We start from the raw sequence: 25,521 nt of genomic DNA on the forward strand, positions 1-25,521 counted from the left end.
CCACATACGTTTATCTCGTTTAAAATCGGATAATTATCGCACATATGTCTAAAGTAATACCTCTTTTTCCTGCAAACTTACGTCGTTTTCTCTATTACCTTTGGCTTTCTACTGACAATTCGCAGACTTTAATTATCTTTACTCGCCTCTTTACTCTTTCCACTTCGATCTATTATATTGTATGTGTCTAGGCTAAGCAGGATCTCTAAACAGCAACAGAAACTCATTTCAATTAGTGCAAAGATCCAAAAAGATCAAGATCATTACATAAGCTGTGCATACGAATGATCACGAACACGTTCGCTGTTATAACTTTTCTTTGTAGCTGCATAATTTTCTTACTTTCCATTTCGCTATGCTAATTGTGTAATAAATGAAATCGAATTTTCTAGCATATGATGAGTTCAGATTTTGATTGCGTCTGCAGCTATCTAGAGTGAGTAAAGCGCAGCGGAGCTGATAAAATAATTACGAGGCTTTACAAATACGAAATTGAAAAAAATGCTTCAATGAGAAAATATTCATATACATACATATGTACACATAACAGAGTATTGCACCTCACAGGTAAATAGAAGATACACGACTTTAGTGGAGACTTTTGCATTGACTTTTTATTGTTAATGGATATGCAGGTCATGACACGTCTATTGACGTAATCATCATTTTATGATCTTATGTATATATAAGGAAGATGGGATTTGTATCCGCGAAGTAGCTAAGAGATAGTTGAAGGTTTGTTAAAGATGTCTTTATTGGGTGTCTCTTTAGGTACATTCATCTTCTAATCTTCGATTTATTATTATATTATTATAAAGACCCTCAAATCCAATCCAACTTTGCTTCTCGCCATTGAGACTTACTACTCAGAAAAGATATTTGATAGTAGATTTTGACTTTAAAGGTTTCTCACTCTATGTAAACCTATCTTTTACTAAAGTTTACCATCTGGAATACCTCAAAAGGAATTAGCTTCTTTAAATTTTGTATTGCGAATGCTTTTAGTGGAAAAGTAAAGAATAATTGTAAATTTTGAATCAATTATTAAATAATTTATGTTTCTGTTTCTGCTTCTGTTTTGGTCAAGCCAAATTAGAATCTCGATATTGAGGTATTTTTTTGGGGAAAAACAGCTATTAAATATAAGAATAAGGCTTTAAAGATATCTCTTTCAATATAAACATTTTACTAATGTTTACCAAGGAAAACCTTGTAAGTAATTAATTTCGCAAAACCTGACTGTGTGAGTGGAATAGTAAAGAAACGTTTAACATTCTTCAAATTTGTAACAATTAAAAATTTTTAAATTTTCTGTTCTTTTTTTTTCTTTCTTAGTTTTTATTCTGTTTCTGTTTTTGTTGCACACATTTCTGTTATTATTCTACTCTGTTCTGTTGTGTTTCTGCTTTGACCTTTATGGTTTCTGTTTCAGCTTTCCTTGTATGTGGCATTTTTTTAGTTAACTTTTTGGTCCCGTGATCTTATTTGCGTCTTCTCCGCTTTCTATTTCAGTTTCGGCACTAAAAATATTTCAACGTAAGTATGTATTTTCGTCAACTTATGCAACCTTGGTTATTGGTATCGATCTCAATCCAAGATTATAATTCGAATGCTTATTTTTTATTCTGTTAAATATATACCATATTCGAAAGATCTAAATAAGGGATGTTTCTTAAGGTATATAAGTTACATTTCAAATAAAACTTTATTTTTTAAATATTTAAAAACATTTTTTTCTCATATTTCTCACAAAGTCATTGATTTCATACACCCGCATTTTCTCGAATCCATTCACGATGATCTGCATAAGCCACCTTAGTGTAACCGTCGGGATTTTCACTACCACAGCCGTTGTACACGAAATTGGAGAGACCCACCAATTTACCCTTATATGTAGCTGGACCACCAGAATCACCAAAGCAAGCACCATTATTAGGATTATGAGCCAAACATATCAAAGAGTCATCACCCATCTGTATTGCTTCCTCACACTCTTCGGTGTTCAGTGCTGTTAATGTGTTCCACTGCATCCTATTAGGGATCGGACCGCTCGTGGACAGACGTCCCCAACCTGAGATGATAACATCCTCACCAGAGGGTACTTCCTCTTCGGCCAACTCAATGGGTTGTATATTTTCGGTGAAGACCAATGGTTTCTCCAATTCCAAGAGAGCTATGTCATTCAGGAAATTACCATAACCTTTATGGACGATGATGCGCTTCAACTTCAACAGTTGTCCACCGAGTGTGCGTTGGATACTGCCCACACGTACTTGATAATATCTAGCTGGATAACTGCATAAAAAATTAATGTTTAACTAAGCTTCTTCTAGCTGTAGCTTTTTATATTGAATTAGGTCAACTTACGGTTCAATGCCATTACCAACGACAACACAATGCGCCGCCGTAATAACATAGTTTTCGCTAATGATCGAACCGCCACAGGTGTGTGAACCGTCTTCCCGTTGTAGTGAGACTTGATGGGGGAATTGCCCAATATCTGCATCAGCTCCGCCAACAATACGCCCATTGGGAGCTGCGTAGCTGCTGCTAATAAGGGTAAGTGCCAAAAGGCAGGTGATTACGAGTGAAGTGTGGCGTGTCGGCATTATTGCAACAAACTCGGCGAAGGTTTAAAAATCAACTGAAATTTCTAACCCAAATCTAATGAAATTCCATAACATGTAGCATAATTTTCGCGATTATAGGCGAAAGCTTTTATTATGCCATTATTAGCTATCTAAATTGCCCACTGATATCAATTTGACCGTATTTACCAGTAATATACTTGTAGTAGTATACATGGATTTGCAGGTCTTTTAAGATTAAAATTGCTCAATATAAACCATCGTTAAATAATTTTTCAAACCGTCATAAAGATTCCGATACATAAAAATTTTTAAAATACTATTTTTTATTTGTTAGCTGGAATCTATCACACTTAGTTGTTAAAATAAACGAGTATTTTTTGGCAGCAATCCTAACATTGCATGGTAATAGTAAAAGACGCTTCTGAAGGTCTCCCGGAAACTGGCTGTAAAAAATTTTAAAATCCTGCACTCTCAGTAGGTTGTTGTAATATTCCCGGCTCTAATAATATCTAGCTAATTTTCGACCATCTTTTTAGCAATTGAAGCCTTATGTTAGCGTTAAATCGTGTCGGGCTTATCTGCGTACAAAAGCGACTTAACATAACCCTACAAAATTTAGTCTATCGGCTTTAATTCGCATGATATTCAAGGCCATACGACGGGCCCACGACGCGGATAATGCGCTCACCAAACTGTTCCTACAATAAATTCATTGCTTCTTTGGCTGAATGGCAGAAAGCGCCGTCTTGTTGGAACCAAAAGTCATCCACATCAATATCATCTTATTCAGGCACGACAAAGTCAGTAAACATGAGCCATGATCGCATTCTCCTTTGGCTGTAACATAATGGTGGCATTACAGCTTCATTTTTGAAGAAATATGGACCAATGTTTCTCTCTGCCCATAAATCACAATGGCTTTTCGAAGATGTAGTAACGGAATATCAACAATGACTTGTGGGTTATCATCACTCCAAATGCCACAATTTTGTTTATTAACGTTCACACTCGAAAGTGAGCTTCGTCGCTGATTGAAATTTTCTTGTGAATGTCAAGATCGGTGGCCATCTCGTTTTCGATCCCCATTCACTGAACATGTCGCGCACTTTATGGTCGTTCGGTTTCAATTCTTGCACTTGTTGGATTTTGTAAGTTCGCAAACCAATATCCTGCTACAAAATCTTCCATAAAGAGGATGGGCACAGCTGTAAGACGTATGGACTCGTTCGGATCTTCTTTAAAACTTTGCTCCAAGATCTTTCTGCAAAATCTTCCATAACAATTTGTTGGACCCGATGACGGAGGGACTTACAGGGTTTGTCCGGAAAGTGATATAACTCATTTTCTTCCCCCGCGACTGTATTTCGGAGCGTTCGCGCACCGACTGGATTCGGTAGCGGGCGTTTTTAACTAACGAAAGGGCCGCTAGTCAGTTGACTTCGAGCATCAGGAGAGTCAGGACAAACGTTCGTTACAGAATAGATACGCAATTAAATTCTGTGTGAAACTCGGTAAATCTGCGACAGAGACGTTTGATATGATCAAGCAGGCTTACCCAGATGTTCCTTTAGAAAGAAGTGGTCTGTTTCGGTGGAACCAGGCCTTTTTGGAGGCCATTGAGGAAGACCGTGCTGGGAGATCTGCGACTTCAAAAAACACCGACAATGTGACTCGGGTGCGCAAAGTTTTACAGACCAAAGTATTCGTTTAACTGCGCAGATGTTTAATTTATCAAAATCTGTGGTTCATGATATTTGGACAAGGTGTGCGCGAAGATGGTCCCAAAAGGCCTTACTGACGACCAGAAATTGCGGCGAGTGAAAGTGTGCCAAGAAAATTTGAACACGTGTGAAAGTGACCCTACAGCCCAGATGTGGCCCCGGATTATTCTTTGTTTTCTTGCCTGAAAAGGCCATTGAAAGGCAAGCATTTTAAGACGACAGAGGGGATCCAAGCAGCATGCACCTCGGCTCTCAAGGTTATTCTGGAGGATGCCTTCCGTCACGCCTTAAATACTTGGAAATCGCGCTGGCAGCGCTGCATCGACGCAGAAGGAGCCTATTTGGAAAGTTTTCAAAGAATTGTAACGATTGGTTCAATAAATTCTTTTAAGCCGACTCAGTCCTATTACTTTCCGGACAAACCGTTTAATTTTATCTTCTTGAAAACTTTGCTCGAAAGCAGTAAAAGTGTCTTCGTTGCGCACTGTACAGCGCCTATACCGATGAGCATTATGCACTAAGTAAAAGTGGTGCGAAACCGATCAACGGTTGCTTGAATCCCCGATTCTGCGTGGCGATTATGTCAAATTTATCTGCTGCGTTGCGGTCTCTCACCTTTGAGACATGAAATATTTTAAAATAATCGAAAATTCCGAGATCTCTGTCCAAATTAAATGAAATTTCATAAAAGTCGAAATGATGTTTGTAAAAGCTTTCAATAGATGAGGGACATACTACTTGGGATGGGATATACTTTGCCTGCACTCATTTCAGTTGAATATGTGTAAGTAAGGGTTGTTTTTGAAAAGCTTTTTATATAGATATACATATGTATGGAGGTATGGAGGTGTTTTAATACTATTTTCGTATATATTAAATTTATTTCTCTCTCAGATATGTTACATCATAACCGGTGGTCAATTCCCAGGAAATTCTGCCTCAATAAATCAGTTTTGAAATTTACATGATTAAGGTTAACTCAACGAAATTCATTCGACATTATTACCAGCTTTTTTATTTTAAACTTTTTCTAATTTTTAATTTAAACGCCAGTATTTTCACGAATCCATTCGCGATGATAAGCCACCTTAGCATAACCATCTGGATAAGTGCTACCACAGCCATTCACTACAAAACCGGCCACACCCACCAGTTTACCCTTATATGTAGCTGGACCACCAGAGTCACCATTGCAAGCGCCATTGTTAGCTTGATGAGCCAAACAGATCAAGCTGTCGTCTCCCATGCCAATCGCCTCTTCACACTCATCCACAGTCAATGCTTTTAAAGTGTTCCACTGCATCCTATATGGGATCGGACCGTTGGTGTATAGGCGTCCCCAACCTGAGATTATAACATCTTCTCCCGTTGGTACCTCTTCTTCAGCCAATTCAATGGCTTGTATGTTTGCGGTGAAGACCAATGGTTTCTCCAATTCTAAGAGTGCTACATCGTTAAGGAAATTTCCATAAGCTTTATTGACGAGGATGCGTTTCAACTTCAACAGTTGTCCACCGACTGTGCGTTGAATACTGCCTACACGCACTTGGAAGTATTTAGCCGGATAGCTAAAGGGTATAGTTTGTGTGTGAGACATATGAATTCTTAGCAAAGTGGTCTTGTGTTAGAAGTCGAATAAATTTTGGAGAACTTACGGTTCAATGCCATTTCCAACGACAACACAATGTGCCGCTGTCAGAAGATAGTTTTCGCTAATGATCGAAGCTCCACAGGTGTGTGAACCGTCTTCACGTTGTAGTGAGACCTGGTGTGGGAATTGTCCAATATCGGCATCGACACCACCGACAATACGCCCATTGGGAGCCGCATTGCTACTGCCGATTAAAGCCAAAACCACAAGCAGAGAACTAAGCAGTAGACACGCCGCCATAATTAAAACTTACGCGGTGGACGGATGTAAAATTAAGACTAAAATAATATTTGGCTTTGCAGGGATTTTATAGCTAGTATTTTGTGTAGACCAAAGTAATATATTAAATTAATGTAATAGTTTCGATAAATCAGAAAGGGTTTAGCTGTGATATGTCATTCGACTCTCTGATTGTTGAACTGGATTAGATAATGGTTGAGAAATTTATGATTCGAGTTTGGCAAGGGAATAGATAGTACGTAAAATTTAGGGTGAGCCAATACTCGAACATCGAGATAAAAAAAAGTTTTATAACAGTTTTTATGAAAGCACAGCGGATACATACAAGTATAATGGTGGTGTTTGGAAACTTAAGTGTTCTGAGAAATCAATTCTGAGACTAATGTCCTTATTTGGAGTCGCTAGGAGACAGAATCACAGACAGCAACTAAACGGGGCCACCTACCGCAACTGAAACGTTTAGAAATGCTATAATTGAGGAAGGAGTATTAGGAGAGGAAGGCAGATTTGGATATAGTATCAAAGTTAAGAAAGGCTATAACTTAGGAATCGGAAAAGAAGGCAGAAATAAATATATAGAAACAAAGTTCTAGTGGGATCGCTATTAAAGATTAAAGCGATCGTAAAGCTTCCTAAAAGTATAATATTTAGTGTTCTGAAGCTGCTTATAAGCAGTTTATTTCGAAAACGGCATAGCTTAGTATTTTGTATTGAAAAACCTTAACCTTCGTAACGTCGAAGCTAGAATTTATCAAATAAAAAAATTTCCATACCAGGACTTTATTTTGATCGGTTAGTTCGTATGGCAGCTATTTGATATAGTAATACGATCTGAAAACTTTCATGGAAGGTTCTTTAGTTACCTTGGACAAAAATTTTCTATCCAATGACTTTTTTCGTTTTTAGTTTATATTGTTGCGACAAATGTGCAGCTTCTTATTGAGAAAAGGACATGCGTAAAAACTCAGATCGATATCTTAAAAACTGACGGAGAGACAAACGAGCATGTTTAGATCGATTCAACTTGACCCGCTGGTGACTTATAAATATAGTATATATACTTTATATGGTGTCCGTTAGATACATAGTAAAATTGAAGCTTTTGCATTGCGACCTATGGTCTATTGTGCCCTCCCCTATATCACATATGGTCACAAAAGTCCAGCATCATGAACAATTCCAGGAGCCAGCTGGGCCCGACTGAGGTTATGTCATCCCTGTCCATCTAGATGGAACCTAGGGCCTTGAACCTGATTCAGCAAATATCTGGGCAATCCAGAATCAGGTCTTCTGGAGCTTAATATTCTGTGTCGCAGAACCGGCAGTTTGTGCAAGGCAAATAAATGGCGGTTTAGCCTTCCTATAAACTCCTTCAGTAAAAACGATTTAACCTTATACGCAGAGATAGTGCAGTTTGACCATCGCTAAGTATAGTGCTACGCTGCTTAGGGTAGTTGCGGTGGAGATTGATTTCTGGACACTGACTTATAGCAAAGACTTTTGTTTGAAAGATGCTCGGAAAACGTCTCATTGATAAGGAGAGTTTGGTATGCGGTTCCGCATGTTCCAATAACTTCCGGTGATTTCGAGCCGTCACTGTACCACTGGATAGTGCTGCCTCTCAGTAGTATAACAAGGAATCGTTCCACTCCGCCGTACTGCCGAGAGTAACTCTGAACTTCTTTGCAAAGGTAAACCTCTTCGTAACGCCGTCCCTTAGAAAAAGGTATCTCACCCCCTAGGACATGTATTTGTAGAGACAATATTATCTTTCCTTTGCTGAAACCCTCTGCTACCATTAGCAGCATGGTATATTTCGTGTTTGATGCCCAAGCACCGTTCCATAAGTGACAATAGGCCTTACGATCATGATCTTATATGGTTGTCCACAATCTTTTGTGATACTAATTGGCTTGTAGAATTTGGTCAGCGAGTAGTCCTTCCTACTTACCTTGGGGATGAAGATTACCTTCGCTATTATCCATGGTTCTGGGATACACGCCACCACAAGGCTATGGATAATGCTGTGTCCGTCTTGCCTCTAGACAAAGCCTTGTGCAGTTTTTCTGCCTCTGGGCTCGAGGAGACATTGACACAGAATTTTCTGAAACTGTTTGTCTTCGTGGGCCTAATTTCCTTGTCATAGCCTGTTAGATGCCGCTTATATTCCTCCCAGTTGCCCGTGCGCGTGGTTTTATTGAAAATTGTGTCAAATTGTCTGAGCACTGCGAGTTTCCTAGAACGTTTCCTGGAACACCATGAACAGGTTTGTTTTCTGGTGGCCGAGTTTAGTGGACAAGCACTGTGATACGCGTTCATTATAAGCTGGTTTGTCGCACCCAGCCTGCTCTCCAGTCCAGCTACGGTGGACGCACTATATACCTGTCCCAATCTTCTTCTATTTTGCCCTAGAATTTCCCTAAAGATAAGTGAGGTGTTTACTCCTGGGTGTTGCCATCTTGAAAATTTTTTGTGGTATAAATTTCAGATTATACCCGATTCGTTGCAAAAAAAAAAAACGACTGAAATGCTTCTTCGGATGTCTTTCTCGGTTTTTACGATCCAAGGCATTTCTTTGATACCATTAATAGATTATTTAAAAATCATCATTTTCGAGCAAAATTCTTGTATGTTTCATAAATTATAACTAATTTTATGGGATAACACTGAGAACGTAAACGAGTAATTACGTGCAACAATTTCGTCTTTTCACTATCAAGTAATTAAGGCTTGCTACGAACAGTGGTCGGCAACTGAGTAAACGGAACGTTGATATATGATTTGGCATTGACCTATTTATGTTGTGGTGTATAGCAGAGATACCCTATTATAAAGAACCAACAAACATGCTTGTGTTTGATGACACTCATTAAGCCGACATATAGGGCAATTATTGTATTTAATCTATATTTTTCTAATATATCAAGCTATAGACCATTTTTACGATTAGTCAACACAAGAACCAACATCTGGTTGGCAATCCCTGACTTATGGCGATTATTCGGAAAACACGCATCGAAATAATCATATAAGTATACTATATGCTAGCAATTATGTATAACTTGACGAATTTCCGATAAGCGATAAGGCCCGTAATGATCTTTTATGACTCTTACGCGTTATTTCACAACTACCCACATTTAACAACATACTTATAGCTGTTGTTGGACCCGATTAGAAGAAACTATGTTCGAACTGCTCTAATCAGTCGAACTTGAATTTATTTGCCACCGAAAAAGTTACTACCGTCTACAACAATATGATAAAATTGTTAGTGTTGTTGCTGATTAAACAAATTATTACTCGAACTAATAAATTAAACGACTTCTTTAACATATCAAGAACTCAAGAGTGGACAGTTGTAGTTTCGTCGCAATGGCAGTTACACGCATCATCGCATTCGCTTTCGTTTTGGCCGTCTGTGTTGGCATTAACGCCGCGCCCAATGGTCGCATATTGGAGGGTAACGATGTTGCTACCGGCGAACTCCCGTGGGTCGTCTCGGTACGTGTGGATAATGCGCACGTTGCAGTGGGCAATATTATTGATGCAAGCCATATATTGACCTCGGGTCACGGACTCTCCGCATTGAGGAGCACAGCGTGAGTGCAAGGAGTGAAGAGCGATAGTTAAAGAGGACTTCTTATATATATTTCTTTTCTTTCTCTCTCCTTATAGTATTGCCGCTTCACGTGTTACGGTGCGTGTGGGCAGCATTAATCAATATGCCGGCGGTCAAATTGTCAACGTTCAATCGATCACAATTCATCCATCTTTTGGCAACTTCTTGCACGACATCGCCATCATCACATTGCAGCAGCCTCTAACTTTCAGCAGCAAAATCGCCGCGATCGCTTTGGCCACGGACGAAGTTAATGAGGCATTGGTTGAGGAGACTGAAGTGGCGCTTGCCGGTTGGGGTCTGCAATTGTCGGGTGCCACACCGTACAAATTACAGGTGGCCACTTTGAAAGTGTTGAGCTCGCACGAGTGTGAATATCAGGCTGGTTATGGTTATGATTCGGTCTTGTGCTTGGAACATGGCGTTAATCAGGGTATCGCGACTGGCGATGAGGGCGCCGGTGTTGTGGTTAATAATACATTAGTGGGCGTGGCGAGTTTCTACTTTGGCGGCGGCGGTACTAAATTCCCCGATGTAAGCAGCAGAGTGTCTTACTACAGCAGCTGGATTGCAAGTACAATTGCTGCAGCAAGCGAAGATTAGTGAAATTTAACAGATTATATTGACACATTTTACATATTTGTATATATGTATATTATCTAATTTCTAAATACCTTGTGTTCCTTGACACAAATGAACAAATAAAAAAATTGATAAGGAAATAAGTGTTATCAGCGCATTAGATCTTATGCGGTAATGTTTTCAAAGGTCTCGTGACGAAAGTTCTGTATACCAAAAAGCTACTCAATCTCTAGAAATTGGTAGACTGCGAATAAAACTGCTGAGTCTGAAAAGTAGCCATACTCACGGTGACATAAACGAAATCATATAGGCTGGAATGGACAGAAATATTGTTATAGATAATATGAGATCCAATATATACTGTACAGTTACATAATTTGTCTGAAGAAACCATGCGTAACTGTTATTGAATGATAGAATCTATGTCTCAAATTCGAGATCTAAAGAAATGGGATAGTGATCGCGAAATCGACCCCAATAACAATATTTAAAGATATTTACTGTTAAAAAAATGGAATTTCAATTTCACTTTCATAGGCTTTGTATAAATATAATATGAATATATTTATATACATATATATATACGTATTTTTGTCTTTTCTCCTCTGAGTCAGTCGATTGTTCATTATTATTTTCTGGTTGTACGGTTTTTTATAGCAATTCATTTTGTCGTCATTGCTTGTTGTTGGTATTTTCAGTATCTGATAAGCAAGAGGACGACCTGCATAAATATGTATGAACTTTCGTGCGCAATTGTGGTTACGCAAACAATTTAAAAAGTCGGGTCCGACAATGCATTCAATGAAAGTTAAGCTAATATAAAAGCAGCGACAATAAAATAAATAATTAAAAGCAGAGACAAAAATAAGACATAATTTTAAGACTTACTAATAAAAAAAAGTTATAATAGTCATAAATAACAAATAAGGAAGTGCTAAGTTCGGGTGCAACCGAATATTTTATACTCTTGCAACTTGAAAGAATCAAAGCTAGAGAAATACCATAAGATGTAAAATGTCACCAGAGGATCAGAATCTAATCTAATACTAAATATAACTCATACACTGTCCGACATATTCGTCATAAGGTTTGTTAGAAAAACTCAAATCATATGGTACATACATATGTATATAGTATAATATAAACGAGTTGGGGATAGTAGCGACCCACAAAATTTGCATCTATTTTTCTCAATACCAGATACTAAAAAACCAATCAAATATAGTAAAGCTGGATGTTCGAAAATCCTGATATTAGCTACATATGTATGTATGTACTATATATAGGGGGTAAGTCAAGCTTTCGCTCAAATTTATCTATTTTTGGCAGAAAGATACACTGTTATCAGTAAAACACAGTCCATAATTTTCGTTGAAATAACTCACATACTATTGGTCGATATAATGGGTTGTCAAAAAAGTTTTGCGGTATTTTTATGGAATTTTTTTTTTATTGAAATTGAAATGAATTTTTGATGACTCATGCCCAGCTCTTGACCGATGCTACGGCTGCTACTATGCCGGTCTCTTTCGACTAATTCAGCGATTTTATCGCAATTTTCGACGACAGGCCTTCCGGAGCGTGGCGCATCTTCGACCACCTCTACATCAGAACGGAAACGTTGAAACCATTGTTGTGCGGTGGAAATGGAAACTGTATCAGGTCCGTAAACTGCACAAATTTTTTTGGCGGCTTGAGATACATTTTTGCCTTTATTGCCAGTATTTTCTCTTTATTTTGCTCCATGTTTGCGACGCTATAACTCACGAACGACTTAAAAGAAACGACAATCAATCAAACTCGTGTTAGCGCGTGAAATGAGCTTTCCAGAAAGGTATAGCATGACCCGATGCGACGAATAAAACTAGAACTACGCGCTTTCAGCGCCAACTAGCGAATATACCGCAAGACTTTTTTGACAACCTATTATGTGGTACAAAGTCACCCGGAAGTTCGAAAATCTGTATATTAAGTATATGGGGCTTAGGGAAGTATTGGTCCGATCCAACCCATTTTTGACATTCATACATAATATTATGAGATAAGGATTATCCGTTAATTTCAATTATATGAATTTATTTATTTATATATTAAGTATATCTCACATATTGACCACCTTTTTTATCAAAAGTCAACTATAAGTACCGGGATATAAATATTCCCTACCAAGGGTCTTGACAAGTTTTTATTAGATTTCACCAAAAAGTGGCCGGGCCACGCCCGTCGCCCAATTTTCACACCGGATCCAATAAAGCTCTCTCATACCATCACTGCAATCTCAGCAGTCTTTTCTGAAATATAAGGGAGACTGTAGAGTCAGTCTATCAGCGGATAAGAGTTCATTAAAGTTTTTTTCGTGTGCAATTTGCAAAAAACGATTTTTTTCATATTTCGATAGATATTAAACCATTTTAAATCAATTTCTCAAATAGTTTTTGAGTTACAACCGTCGAATGTCCAACTCAGTTCAGCTTCAGCAGTTTATTTTTACACGTGTTTTTCTCGAAACTACATTTTTGAAACTCGCTTGAGTAACCGATCCGATACAGTTTTCCAAACCAGTTTTTTTTATCGAATCAAAAGTCGACTTTTGCCAGGCCAAAAACGACCATCATTTTGGATAAAATAAAATTTTTTTGAACATTTTTTGTAAATAACCGTATGCTATTGTACGGATAATATCTTCTAGAAAACATTTTTTTTTTTAGGTTACATCCACAGAGAAGGACGGATGCACTTCAGCAGTGAAGGACTTTGATTTTAGCTATGTTAAAGATCGCCTGTAAATCGAAAAACAATTTAATTTGTAAGTATATCCTTAACTTAAATAAAAATTATACAGTATGTGGTTCTTTTTATTCCCAAAAATTGTCGTTTTCTTTGCCTGTCATACAAGGTGTAATGTCAAAAACACATGTGTTTAGCATGGAACCTGAAAATTTTATATTAATAAATTAGCTCTGATTATTTCCTATTTTTGGTGAGAGTCACATTTTCTAGATGGCTTAAAGTTTAGTCTCTGGTTTGTAAATGTCGGTTTAGACTTTAGTGTTGATATAATGGAAAAAAAATTTAAGAACCACGCATGTTTTATAGGGTTAAATTTCTGTTAATCAAAGCAATGCTATCCGAAATAGACACCTTATCAAGAAAAATTTCGCAATGGACCGCCAAATGATTCAATGAATTAGTGGTTCTACTGGATCAAACGCTCAGGATGGGTTTGAATTTTTAAGGACTTGGCAATCAATTTTCAGAGGAAGTTAGTAAGAGACTTAAGATGGATATATCTTGATATTTAATCTTCAGTCTTTAATAAGCTTTAACTTCCAGAACTTATACCGATAACTCACATTTTTTCTGCCTTCTTTAGATGCGATAGATCCAACATTTTGTTATGACATACAATAAGAACATTACTGTAATATTTGAAGAAAATTTATTGTGAAATATTTATATACTTTTTTGAATAATAATGGGATATACATACATATAACCATGTATCTGGTCAATATTTGTCATTTCCAAATGCTTGTTATAACTTTACAACATTCTTTAACGAAAATAACAAATAACCTATATTAAACTTGAATTCTTCAAGAAATTCCTGTTTTCATTAAAAAACAAACGCTAACACAAAATGTGAATCCCCGCAAAAGCTCATTATCTTCGACTTTTATTATTTCAGAATATTATTTATTTAAAAGCGGATGCGATTTTGTTATAACAATAAGAAATCTACGCTTACGACACGGAAACAGGCTATTGTGACAAAAGTGAGCCGAAACCGAAAAAAAGACACATAGAAAATCAAAGATATGTAAACAGGTTTCTTCGATTATCGAGGTGTGGTGCACTCCGAATTCCTTCCGACCGGCCACACTGTCAACCAGGAATACTACTTGAGTGTTATGCGTCATTTGCGCGAAGCTATTCGTAAAAAGAGTACGGGATTATTGGCCGACAACTCTTGGTTTCTGCACGACGCAATGTACCATCGCATATTGCATTGATTCTTCATGAGTTGTTCGCCAAAATTTTAACCAATATCGGACCATGATAGCATATAGCTACCCTACAATCTGAGCGATCCCAGTGAATTACTTGCATGGGAAGCTTTATGATTTGGCATAGTACAAATCTCACGATTTGGCATACGTTATTTTCAAATGCATTGGTCAACCTCCAAAGTAATTGATCATGACTGGAGAATATAGACACCATACAAACTGAATGTATGGAATAAGTTGTATTTGTGAAGCGTATTCTAGCGTCGCTTTACTTTAACTTGGTCATATAAAAAATTCTCACAGTCTAGTCGAAAAGTGAACGCATCACAGACACTCAGCAGATTACCATTTTCTTTTTATCTAATAAAACAGGAAGATTTCGAAATTTGGCAGACGAATATAATCGCCGGTGGTAATCACCTTTTAATATGATTACTTTGTTTCAATTATCGTTCGGAATTCTCGAGCTTTATCAAACACCAACCTTCAGCTACCGATAAGCGATAAGATTAGTTAGTCGGTGAAAATATATTTGCCAACGCAAAGCGCGTAAAGCGCAATAATGTAAGTTTTAAAATAAAGTAATAAGGCGAGCGTACGCTCCCCAATAAAAGTGGGTCATAAATTCAACACTTCGAGTATTTAACAACAACTCGCTGTTGCCGATAACAATGCCAAAACAACAATAACAGAAATCAATCGGCAAATTCAGGTGCGAGTGTGTGAAAATCTTCACTTCAATTCATTTCATATAATTACACTGCCGGTCCGGCCAGTTCAGTCAGTGTCAGTAACTCGGTAACGGCGCAAACGCAATGTGTTCAAAAGTAAATTTCGCGCTACTCGCGCTCGCTTTCGCTGGCATCGTCGCCAACTGTCAAGCCGCGACACTGGATCAGCGCATTTTGGGCGGTGAGGACGTCGCATCCGGTCAGTTCACTTTCGTCGCTTCGGTGCGTTTGGACAGTGCGCATGTGTGTGGTGGCAGCATTATCGGCTCGCGGCAGATCTTGACGGCGGCGCATTGTGTTGTCGACGACAACAACCAAGTGTGAGTTTGCTTACCTTGAGTGTAGATATTTTGGTTTTCCCGAAAAATTATAAACGCAATTTTCAATAATTCCTAATTTTTGTATCGCTACAGTGTTGCCGCCAGTCGTGTCTCCGTGCGCGTCGGCAGCGTCAATCAATTTGCCGGTGGCAAGATCATCTATGCCGAATCCATCGCTGTACAGCCTTCCTACACATACATAAGCAATGATGTCGCTGTCATACAGTTGAGCAGTGCTGTTGAAGAGGGTAGCAAAATCTCCATAATTCCCATTGCCACCAGTGCCGATCACGCGCCAGCAGTTGGCACCGCCATCTCCGTTGCCGGTTGGGGTGAGCAGACGTCTGGCGCGGCACCATATAAATTGCAATCGGTCGCATTCTCAGTGGCCAGCGAGGCGGAGTGCAGCAATGGTTTCCCCGAGCATGATGAGAGCACTTTCTGCTTGGCGCATAATCTGAAGGAGGGCAGTTGTCTGGGCGATGCTGGTAACGGTGTGGCCCACAACAATCGTTTGGTTGGTGTGGCGAGTTTCGTGGTGGGCGCATGCGGTTCGCGTTATGCTGAGGTGTTCGTGAATGTCACACACTTTGCGGAATGGATCCAGACTCAGTTGTGAGTTGGTAATAAAAAGTTGTTGTAATAGAATTGTATTATGTAGCAGTAAAACGAATAAATTTTGGAGTATAGTAAAAAATAGCATTGAGCGCGTTTGTTTTTCTTTAATTTAAAACAGTATGTATTAACCCTTGAGTGGGTGACAAGTGTCTGAAAGACCACCGAAAATTTTAAAATAAGAAAATTTTATACTTTTATGAGTCAAGCTCTTATTGAAGCTAATAGGCTATCATGCTGGCGGAATACATAGATGATATTCCTAAATATGCCGATATCATAATGATATGTGGGTAGTAGCTTGATTTTATGGTGGCTTTGCGGATATTCGCAGGCGGTCTATACGGTCTGCGGAACGCGAGTTTCTTCAGTGTCAAAATTACTTGGCAATGGCTCATCGACTAACGATCTTACGTCTTTTCCATAATTTTTTGTAATTTCATGTTTTAAGGTACCCTTTTTATTCCCCCCGTTTTGGAGGTAAGCTTTTTAGTCTACATCGTCTAACATTTCTTTTCTGGGTCTGACGTCGGCAGGATAAGCCTCATTTCATACTATTATATGTTTCCTTCATATTTCTAACAGAAATAACCAACATATTGAACATTGTCATTTTGGTTATTATTTATGAATGAAATCATACATTTTTTAACTCCCTTAAAATGATGGACATTGGACTGACTCATCATTATCAATGCGATAAGACAGTGTCGTTATTATCTGATTTGCCGGAATTGCCAGTCAAAGTAGTTATCAGCATATAATAAAATTACTTATATGCTATAAAGCTTTCAAATAAGGTAATTAATGAGTTCGGAGGTTTTAAAAAAAATATTTAATATTCACTTGACACAAAACAAAAAAAGTCGCCAAATCAGAGGTATTAATATCATCGTTGGAATATCGGAAAGATAAGCGAAAGCCATTTTGAAAGATCATTTTAGCCTTAAGAAGCGATGAGCTTTGGACCTATGTTTACGACCCGGAAACAGACGATCAATCGGCCGAGTATCGTGGCAAAGGTGAGCCAACTACTTCTACTCTTCACAAATAAAAAATTTCCCTTCCAGATACAAATTTCTTTATTTTGATCGTGCAGTTTGTATGGCAGCATATGTTATAATGGTTCGATATCGGCGATTTTGACAAGTGAGCGGCTTGCTTGTCAGAAAATATATCAAAAAATGATACGCAAAATCGCGTCTATAAACACGCTGATCATTTATATGTAGGTTTCCATTTATATTTTGTGATTTGACAACCCTAGCATTGCAATCTGGCAACTCACAACTTCATCGTAAAGTTAGGCTTTTCTGATGCTATACATTCTTAGAACGTTTTGACATACGAGCGATATTTTTGTTATTTACAGTACAAAATACAATTTATTTGCGAGTATTTTCCGGGATTATTTTTTACAACCTTCTACATGATTAACATGAGCGCCATTCACTTGAAATTGGTCAGAAACGATACTTTTACATATGACTCAAGCAATTGACGACTTCCGGCTTTAGACCAAGTATCCTCTGGGTAGCCAAAACACATCCGTTTAAAGGCTAGCTAAAGTGAGAAGGCGAAACATCCCCTCCCCAAGGATGTCGGCTGGGTTCGGGGCATTACCAATGAATCTGCGACCTTAATATACTATATGTATGCAGATACTTTTAGCTTATTTTTTTGAAATTGTAAGTACACCTTTCAAACTAACAGATAATATAATATGCAAGGATTTAAGAATTATTTCCAAAAATCTCATAGGCTGCAGACAGTAGTTGTTTGGAATATTGATTAGTATTGAATTAATGACTCTAGTAAAGACTCGAATGGAAATTTGGGAACCCATATATTAGTAAAAGTTTTTAAGTAAGCATATGTAGGTAACAGGAGTATTGTATCGTTTTTGAATCTGAAACCTTTTTTTCTAATACTGAGAGAACTTGTCATCTTCGGCGTGGTCTTACACTACCTCAGAGGCAATGTTTGTAAGCAAAATATATTTAAAATACAATAATGTTACAGTATAAGGTCCAATCAGATCGTTGACCATTTGAATCAATGTAATTTATCATAAAATCTTGAAAGTAATATTCACAAGAATGATTTGCTGATGGATGAAGAAGCATGTACTTTCTTTAAGTAAGGGCGTGTTACATACTACATCCAGAAGATTTACATCCCGGCTCAACTCATACCATTCCTTAACTCAAAATAAGTACCAAAAGTTGCTCCTCTCAGTGGAAGTCGCCCAAAAACATTGTAGTAAAACATACCAGTTAGACCACGATAAATAAGGAAACTGAACTTGTTATTGAATTTGTATGAATGCTAACAGTACAGAACATCTTCTATGTGGTTGCAAAGAAGTCGCGTTTTTTTTGAGGATGCCTCGGAAGTTGTATATAGAAAATTTTTCGAAATGATGAACATCATCACTGGTCAAAAGAATATGATAGTGTGACCGATTTTGGTATCTTTGGTTTCACAATGGGTGCGTCGTCAGACATCCACCCTAACTATCAACTTACCTACCTATATGGGTTTCAAAGCTAAGTGGACAGTTCCAGTCTAAGATTATTTCAAATATTGTCATGTATTTTCTGTATGCGTTCTTTACCTTAAAAACTACAAAAAGAAACAGTGTTTGTCGAGATTTTGAAAGAGGAAGGCAAAAGTGACGTTTAGAAGATTTCTGCAATCATAAATCACAACGAAGATTCACTTGGAACATGGATACGGTGAGCAAATTACTGTTGGTAGGGAAAGTATATGTACCCTGTAGTGGTAGTAATTACGTGAGAAAAGAAATAGTTTTGGTACTATTTATCAGCAAGTTCGGACTATGCCTCGTTTGGCTAGCTGATTATAAGGGATTGCTTTCAACAAATCCAAATTATGTTTTTAATCTATATACATACATATATGACATTGTTCGTTTATTAAGTGATTTATAAGATTTGTTGATAAAGAGTGACAATAGTAAGTGGCTACACATTTTATGGGTTCAAATCAAATATTCGACGACTGTGTATAAATGATATAGAAATACGTATTGCCTAGTTCATTTAGCTACCGCCAACCGCTCTTAACACAATCGCGTGCCGCAATGGCTTTTCTACAATTTTTGGCCTTCTTTGCAGTCACCTTCGTGGCGGTTACAGCCAATCCCACTGGTCGTGTAGTGGGTGGCTATGACGCGGTTTCAGCACAATTCCCACATCAAATCTCTTTACGTTTTCAACATCGGCACACTTGCGGCGGTTCAATCATCGCTTCCAATTACATATTGACGGCGGCGCATTGTGTAGTCGAAACAGGCACAACACCGTGAGTAGCATGTACAAATTGGATCCTTGTCGGGTATAAAAACATTTTATAATATTTTTTATCTTATTTACTTCGAGACAGTTATGATGCTGAATATTTCACCGTACGTGCTGGTACCCACAATCGTATTGCCGGCGGTGTCATCGTGCAAGTGAAGCGCGTTGTAGTCCATCAGGGTTATGTCCTCGAAAATGATTTGGCCTTGTTGGAGTTGGAGGAGCATTTGACATTCTCATCGAAAATCCAAGCGATTCCGTTGGCCAGCGCTGAAGTGCCCTCTGGCGCCGAAGTTATCATTTCCGGTTGGGGTCTTACCGAGAATAATGGTGATTCTTTGCCCATTCTAATGCAATGGAATACCGTTACGGCACTTAGCAAGAGTCAATGTTTCCGTAAAATTTTGTTGTCTTCGGATGCTTTGTTATGCTTGGATCATCCCTCCGGCGCAGGTGCTTGCAATGGTGACTCTGGCGGTCCGGCCACATACAATGGTGAATTGGTGGGAGTTGCTGGTTTCGTCGTAATCGGTTGTGGTACCACGCGTCCCGATGGTTATGCTAAAGTATTCTATAACCTCGAATGGATTCATGAAAATATGATATAAAAAGGCTTGCATTGTTGTAAAGTAAAGATGAAAAATAAAAAAGAACTATTATTGACAGCAGAACCCTATATTCTTTTGAATTACGCACTTGCATTGCTGTGTTTTCTGATTTACTAGGTTAAGTTATGTTATAGGGTACTAAATCGCACTTAACCGTTTGGACTTCAGGCAGCATGAATACGTAGTTGGAACAATCGAAAATTCCTTAAACAAGAAGTCACTCATCCCTTCTTTCGGCATTATTCGGAACATGCTGGCCAGGCTAAGTCATATTTTAAGCAAAAAGCAAGCCATATACGCTCACCAGATTCGCTTTGGTTCACCTCGAGCATTGAATGAATAGTTCTACTCGGCAGAGAGAACTTTAAGGTCGTCTGTTAGGGATGGCATCGCTGTTGTTGGCTCAGGAAAGAATCTTAATCTCCGCCATTTCGGAGGAGTGTTTTGACTTAACTGTTAATCCGTTGAAAACAGAAATATGGCCATTGTCAATTCCACCTCATTGAGGAAAAGAGTTCATGAGCTCTGTCAATTATCTCAGGATATTCCAAAGCCCGTCAAATGTTCTGGCAAAGAGTCATTGTTCCAAATTGAGACATACGACCATACTAACATATACTGCGTTAGTATGGTGGATAGGATTGCCGGAAAAGTGAAGTATGATGCTATGCTTACGGGCAGCCGGCTCATCAATTCGGGTCATATGAACCAGATTCAGCGTCACTGCCGGCATGATATTATACTCCACTTTATTAATTAATTCGGGCTAAAGTGGCAATGCGACCTAGAAAGGGAGTTCATGTTCTGTGATCGACGTCGAAAACTGCTAAGTCACCGCCGGATCAAAGGACGGAATTGGAACGTGAGGTGGGGCTTTAGTAATGGTAGTCAGACTTTTTAATTTAAATTCCGCGCGAAGACCTATTCATCGATATATTTTTTTCAAAGTTGGCGATGAGTGACAAAGAAAGTTTCATTAAATTTTGTGTGCAGAAACGAAATTCTGGTGCCGAAACAATCAAAAAAAAAAAAGTCATAATTGTAAAATAGCGTCACGTTAACGTCTGTGAAACAATGCTTTCCGACTAACATTATTTACTGGCGTTGAGTCTTGGATTTATGCTTACGACCCGGAAACAGATATCAATCGAGGAATTGCTTTGAGGGAAGCGACATATGTACATTTTTGAAAAATAAATTAAGAATTTTAAAATTAGGAAAACAGTCTTACTATGTTTTACTCAGAAAGTAATTTCAATCTTCAAGGCCGAAATTGTATAAACGATATCTGGCTAAGTCTAACTACGTTAGGTTGTGTAAGGATGCAATAACAAGACTTTTAGTGGGTGACTCGGTAAATATTATATCATCTGGGTACCAAGTCATAAAGGAACAGAAGGAAATGAAAAGGGGGACGAGTTGGCTCGCTAAAGGACAGCCAGGAACACAGTTCCTCTCAACTGCTCTAGATCATTCAGCCCCATTAAGGTGTGTTTGAAGAAATAAACTCTAGAAGAATGCCTCAGAGTAGGGAATACCACAATTGCATTTTAAGATAGTGTTGATAAGGGACGGACCAAAGAGTAACTTTCAGGCAAAATAGAACTTAGTAAGATTGCAGAAGTCATCACTGAGCACCAACCTTTAAGATTCCATCTTCAGAGAGTTGGTATGGTGAATTTTGCGGAATGTAGATCATGCGCGGAGGATTATCAGGCGCTGGAACATTACTTTTGCAAATGCCCAGCCTTCAGCCGGCTAAGACGGGATATTTTCCATGGTTTTCAATGCCCCAATATTATAAAACATTCAGCAGCCGGGGTGAAAAAAATTAAAATTTTTACCAAAACCATTGAGTTGCTAGATAAGGTTTATCTTAATGTCTTGTGGATTTATTTGGCTACCACTTGGTAGAGGAAAGGGCTTAATAATGGCCTTATTGCTCCCGCCTGCAGTCTGGTGCCTCCCTCTTCAACTAATCATCAAGCCAAATGATACTGAGAATATTCGTTTAGACTTCATGTAGTAGAAGATTAGAATATCTTTCTTCTTCCAAATTTCATTTAATGGCTAGCTTTCCCCAAAAATTTCTAACCGTTGTTATTATTTTTATTAGCAAGTTGAAAAAGAGAGGTCATTGTGGATTTAAAATACTCTCTACCATAGAAAACAGTTACACTTTTCCACCCCTTTTCTAAGGACATCGGGTATGTAAGTAACCAAATTATCGCTGTACCGACCAACAAGATCGATCTAAAAATTGTCGATCATAAAATAAGGACTTGTTAATAGAAAATACTGGATAGGATTAAGTGCTGTGTTTCGTCTGATTCTTTATCTTGCGGACAGCAGCCTTACACGTAGCTAGTCCATAAATCGTCTAAACTTTGTGGGTGTTGTCGGCCTTGCAAAGACTTCCATTATTCAGTGTGAAAACCATCCGTCTCAATATGCATATATGTATATAATATTTTTCTCTTTCTCTTTCTTTGTAATCTTTATCGGCTTTGTTTGTTTCAGCTGTATCTAAGCCATCAAAGAGCGGAAAAGAGAGACACCACAATTTTGAAGAAACTCCCACAAAGAAAAAAGTATTGACAGGGAATTTTGGTTTAGATAATATGGGAAAATCACATGGGTTTTCTGTTATTATTAACGAGATTTTTACGAAATTCCCTAGATAATTACCAGTCAATCCAAATTACTTGCTGTCGGTGTTATAAATTACATATTTTCAAGATTAGAGTGATACGACCAAATTTCTTGCAGTATTTCAGGGCTATTGCTAGAAATTGATAGCACGATTAGAGCCTTTAGTCCGACGTACTACACTATTCATTATTGGAGTGAAAATACCACCAAAACTAATTTATATGTATATGTATGTGTCTCTATTGAGAAAAAACTGAGACCATTTAAATACGAACATCGAGATACGAGATCATTCAGGTCTGAGGATTTATGTATTATACATGGATTTTGAAATATAGAGTAGAATCGGCAAGCTGTACAATGAACTCCGCTCCACGCGTTTTATGAAATTGCGACATTTTCTGATAAGCTTGTGCGTAATACAATCGTTTAAATTAAGTGATTAGATTAAAAATCGGTTTGCCCAGAGTTCACACACACGTCTTTCTTTTTTCCAACACAAAAATCTATTGGCGATCAAAGGGAGGGGAAATTTCATAACGACTTGCGGTTAAACCAAGCATTGGAGTCATAAAAAAGTGTCACAAACTAGTGTAAAACAGATTTTTTAAATATAGACGGCAGAGGTTCCAGCGGGTTTTATAAATTTGGCAACTTAATTAAATCTCATGATTTATTACGCCTTGATAATTTATAATTTATAATATTTTAATAAACTATCTACCGATTTCTTAGACTGTTTGGAGCATAAAAGCGAACTGCAAAACCTAAATCAATCATAGTTCGTGTCCCACCCACTGTTAAGACGATATGTCGAGAATAGCCTTTCTACTCTGCCTAGGGCTGATCGCCTGGGCTAACGCGAAACCCCAAACTAGCGGACGTATTGTCGGTGGTGAGTATGCAGCCGAAGGAGCATTCCCCTACCAAGTGTCATTACGTTATGATGGTTCACATATTTGCGGCGCTTCGATCATCAGCCGCCGTTATGTGCTGTCAGCAGCCCATTGTGTCGGCGATGAGGATGCTGAAGGCAATTACCTTGTGTGAGTCTGTTACCGAACCACTTGTTTGAGTAGTGAAATACTAATTGTATTTGTATTGGCATGTTTTACAGTTACGGCGCTGAACATTTCAGCATACGTGCCGGCTCCGCTAATCGTCTGCTTGGCGGTGTGGTCACAAAGGTCACCGAAATTGTTGTGAATGAGAATTATGCCAACTTTTTGCACGATCTTGCCGTACTCACTTTGGAAACACCACTGATTTACTCCAATAATATACAAGCAATCCCCTTGGCAAGTGCTGAGGTGCCAACCGGTGACAACGTTATCATTTCCGGTTGGGGTTACACGGCGACCAATGCTTATGCATCGAACACGTTAAAATGGAACACTGTCCAAACTCTGTCGAGATTATCGTGCTTGACTAGAATCGGTATGTCTAGTGATGCGCTGCTCTGTTTGGGACATTCGGTGGATAATGGCGCTTACTTTGGTGATTCCGGTGGCCCGGCTGCATACCAAGGTGAACTGGTGGGTGTGGCTAGTTTTGTAGTGGGTGGTTGTGGTAGCAGCAATCCAGATGGTTACGCGAAGGTTTTTAAACATTTGGATTGGATTAAGGAGCACTCAGATTTGTGAGCTTTGAACTGGGGTGGAACACTATGTTTTACGAAATTATTGTATTTTCGTTGCTGAATTAAAAAGAGTTTTAAAATAATTTGAAGACAATGAGTTTTATGTAATGAAAGTTACGCCTATTAGCTTGCTAACTCGATTATCTGTTCTTACTTCATTTGGAAGAAATCATTCCGAATTTTGTGTGAGTTCTTCATTGAGTTCGTGCCTAGTCAGACTTTCAAGATGAAGTAATTTTCGGTTATTTTGACAATAATCTTTATTCGATCCATTAATTTAATTCGACCTTATGTTAATACCCTTGTTATGTGGTACAATAGAATAGGAACAAGGCCGGAATGCTAACGATCTTTGAGAGGTCTTAACAAGAAGCAAGTAGATTAAAGCAATTTTGGATCTTAAAAAGTAAGAGAAGGGCGAGGTATCTGTTCAGAATATCAAGATCGCTTACTAAGTCTTATCAAGCTCATTTTGTCAAAAGATCTGAATTGGAATCTATAGAAAGATCCTTGAAAAGTTAATGAATATCATCCATATATTTTTCCTGATCATTCCCCGGTAGAGAAGAACCTACCAATGGTTCTGTGATCAGCATTCTCTAACAGACCGAAGCGTAAAATAGGAGAGTATAAGCAATAGGGAAGTACTCTTATAGAACTCCCAGAGAATACTGAAATTATGGAGGGAACACTTCTCTAGCCTGCTGAATAACAGTGAAAGCATAACACCAGGAGATGGCGAACTCTATTCCCCAATGGATGACGATGGAGCACACGTTCATTTGCCCGACCATTAAGATGTTCGAATAGCATTTACCAGTCTGAAAACCAATAAAGCGACGGGGGCTGATGGGGCCGAGCTATTTAAACACGGCGGCGAAGAACTGATAAGGAGCATGCATCAGCTTCTTTGGAAAATTTCGTCGAACAAAAGCATGCCCAACAATTGGAGTTTAAGTATGCTCTGCCCAATCCACAAAAAGAGAGACCCCACAATCTGCGCTAACTACCGTGGGATAGTGGGAGACCCGTGAAAAGAAAACGACATTTCCGACAAGGCGACTTCTTCAATAATAGATGATGACAACAACAGATGAGTCGACATTACGAGTTTTCGAGCGAAAGGTTCTGCGGAAGATTTATGGTCCTTTGCGCATTGGTAACGGCGAATATCACATTTGATAGAACGATTAGCTGTATGAGATATACGATGACA

At 38.4% G+C, this 25,521-nt stretch overlaps 7 protein-coding genes across 12 annotated transcripts in view; 4 read left to right on the forward strand and 3 right to left on the reverse strand.

Moving 5' to 3' along the window:
- Positions 1-25,521, reverse strand: part of LOC120773597 (carboxypeptidase D) — a 52,553-nt gene that overhangs the window by 12,380 nt on the left and 14,652 nt on the right. The window lies entirely within an intron of this gene.
- Positions 1,741-2,613, reverse strand: LOC120773600 (serine protease SP24D-like). The gene is made up of 2 exons (XM_040102598.1): positions 2,368-2,613; positions 1,741-2,295 (listed from the first exon to the last, which is right to left on the reverse strand). The coding sequence occupies exons 1-2, from the start codon at positions 2,607-2,609 to the stop codon at positions 1,764-1,766; spliced, it is 774 nt and encodes a 257-aa protein (XP_039958532.1). The 5' UTR covers positions 2,610-2,613; the 3' UTR covers positions 1,741-1,763.
- Positions 5,181-6,222, reverse strand: LOC120773601 (serine protease SP24D-like). Of its 2 annotated transcripts, XM_040102600.1 has the most exons (3): positions 5,968-6,222; positions 5,319-5,880; positions 5,181-5,246 (listed from the first exon to the last, which is right to left on the reverse strand). In XM_040102600.1, exons 1-2 carry the CDS (start codon positions 6,201-6,203, stop codon positions 5,355-5,357), a joined length of 762 nt encoding a protein of 253 aa, XP_039958534.1. In that variant the 5' UTR covers positions 6,204-6,222; the 3' UTR covers positions 5,181-5,246; positions 5,319-5,354. The 2 variants fall into 2 exon arrangements, with proteins under 2 accessions (XP_039958534.1, XP_039958533.1); XM_040102599.1 differs by having other exon boundaries at positions 5,181-5,880.
- On the forward strand, positions 9,564-10,547 carry LOC120773599 (trypsin alpha-like). Its single transcript, XM_040102597.1, has 2 exons — positions 9,564-9,805; positions 9,882-10,547. The coding sequence occupies exons 1-2, from the start codon at positions 9,579-9,581 to the stop codon at positions 10,426-10,428; spliced, it is 774 nt and encodes a 257-aa protein (XP_039958531.1). The 5' UTR covers positions 9,564-9,578; the 3' UTR covers positions 10,429-10,547.
- On the forward strand, positions 15,174-16,170 carry LOC120773602 (trypsin beta). The gene is made up of 2 exons (XM_040102602.1): positions 15,174-15,468; positions 15,562-16,170. Exons 1-2 carry the CDS (start codon positions 15,233-15,235, stop codon positions 16,085-16,087), a joined length of 762 nt encoding a protein of 253 aa, XP_039958536.1. The 5' UTR covers positions 15,174-15,232; the 3' UTR covers positions 16,088-16,170.
- On the forward strand, positions 19,164-20,077 carry LOC120773604 (serine protease SP24D-like). The gene is made up of 2 exons (XM_040102604.1): positions 19,164-19,410; positions 19,492-20,077. Exons 1-2 carry the CDS (start codon positions 19,190-19,192, stop codon positions 20,012-20,014), a joined length of 744 nt encoding a protein of 247 aa, XP_039958538.1. The 5' UTR covers positions 19,164-19,189; the 3' UTR covers positions 20,015-20,077.
- On the forward strand, positions 23,474-24,388 carry LOC120773603 (serine protease SP24D-like). Its single transcript, XM_040102603.1, has 2 exons — positions 23,474-23,712; positions 23,784-24,388. Exons 1-2 carry the CDS (start codon positions 23,477-23,479, stop codon positions 24,307-24,309), a joined length of 762 nt encoding a protein of 253 aa, XP_039958537.1. The 5' UTR covers positions 23,474-23,476; the 3' UTR covers positions 24,310-24,388.

The sequence above is a fragment of the Bactrocera tryoni genome, chromosome 4 (assembly GCF_016617805.1).
Source record: "Bactrocera tryoni isolate S06 chromosome 4, CSIRO_BtryS06_freeze2, whole genome shotgun sequence".
Taxonomy (NCBI): Eukaryota; Metazoa; Arthropoda; class Insecta; order Diptera; family Tephritidae; genus Bactrocera; species Bactrocera tryoni.

Coding starts and splice junctions, on each gene's coding strand:
- LOC120773601 (XM_040102600.1), bottom strand. CDS start 6,203: ATGGCGGCGTGTCTACTGCTTAGTTCTCTGCTTGTGGTTTTGGCTTTA. Junction 5,881..5,967: donor GTTGGAAATGGCATTGAACC/GTAAGTTCTCCA, acceptor TATACCCTTTAG/CTATCCGGCTAAATACTTCC.
- LOC120773602 (XM_040102602.1), top strand. CDS start 15,233: ATGTGTTCAAAAGTAAATTTCGCGCTACTCGCGCTCGCTTTCGCTGGC. Junction 15,469..15,561: donor GTCGACGACAACAACCAAGT/GTGAGTTTGCTT, acceptor GTATCGCTACAG/TGTTGCCGCCAGTCGTGTCT.
- LOC120773604 (XM_040102604.1), top strand. CDS start 19,190: ATGGCTTTTCTACAATTTTTGGCCTTCTTTGCAGTCACCTTCGTGGCG. Junction 19,411..19,491: donor GTCGAAACAGGCACAACACC/GTGAGTAGCATG, acceptor ACTTCGAGACAG/TTATGATGCTGAATATTTCA.
- LOC120773603 (XM_040102603.1), top strand. CDS start 23,477: ATGTCGAGAATAGCCTTTCTACTCTGCCTAGGGCTGATCGCCTGGGCT. Junction 23,713..23,783: donor GCTGAAGGCAATTACCTTGT/GTGAGTCTGTTA, acceptor CATGTTTTACAG/TTACGGCGCTGAACATTTCA.
- LOC120773600 (XM_040102598.1), bottom strand. CDS start 2,609: ATGCCGACACGCCACACTTCACTCGTAATCACCTGCCTTTTGGCACTT. Junction 2,296..2,367: donor GTTGGTAATGGCATTGAACC/GTAAGTTGACCT, acceptor TTTTTTATGCAG/TTATCCAGCTAGATATTATC.
- LOC120773599 (XM_040102597.1), top strand. CDS start 9,579: ATGGCAGTTACACGCATCATCGCATTCGCTTTCGTTTTGGCCGTCTGT. Junction 9,806..9,881: donor TCCGCATTGAGGAGCACAGC/GTGAGTGCAAGG, acceptor CTCTCCTTATAG/TATTGCCGCTTCACGTGTTA.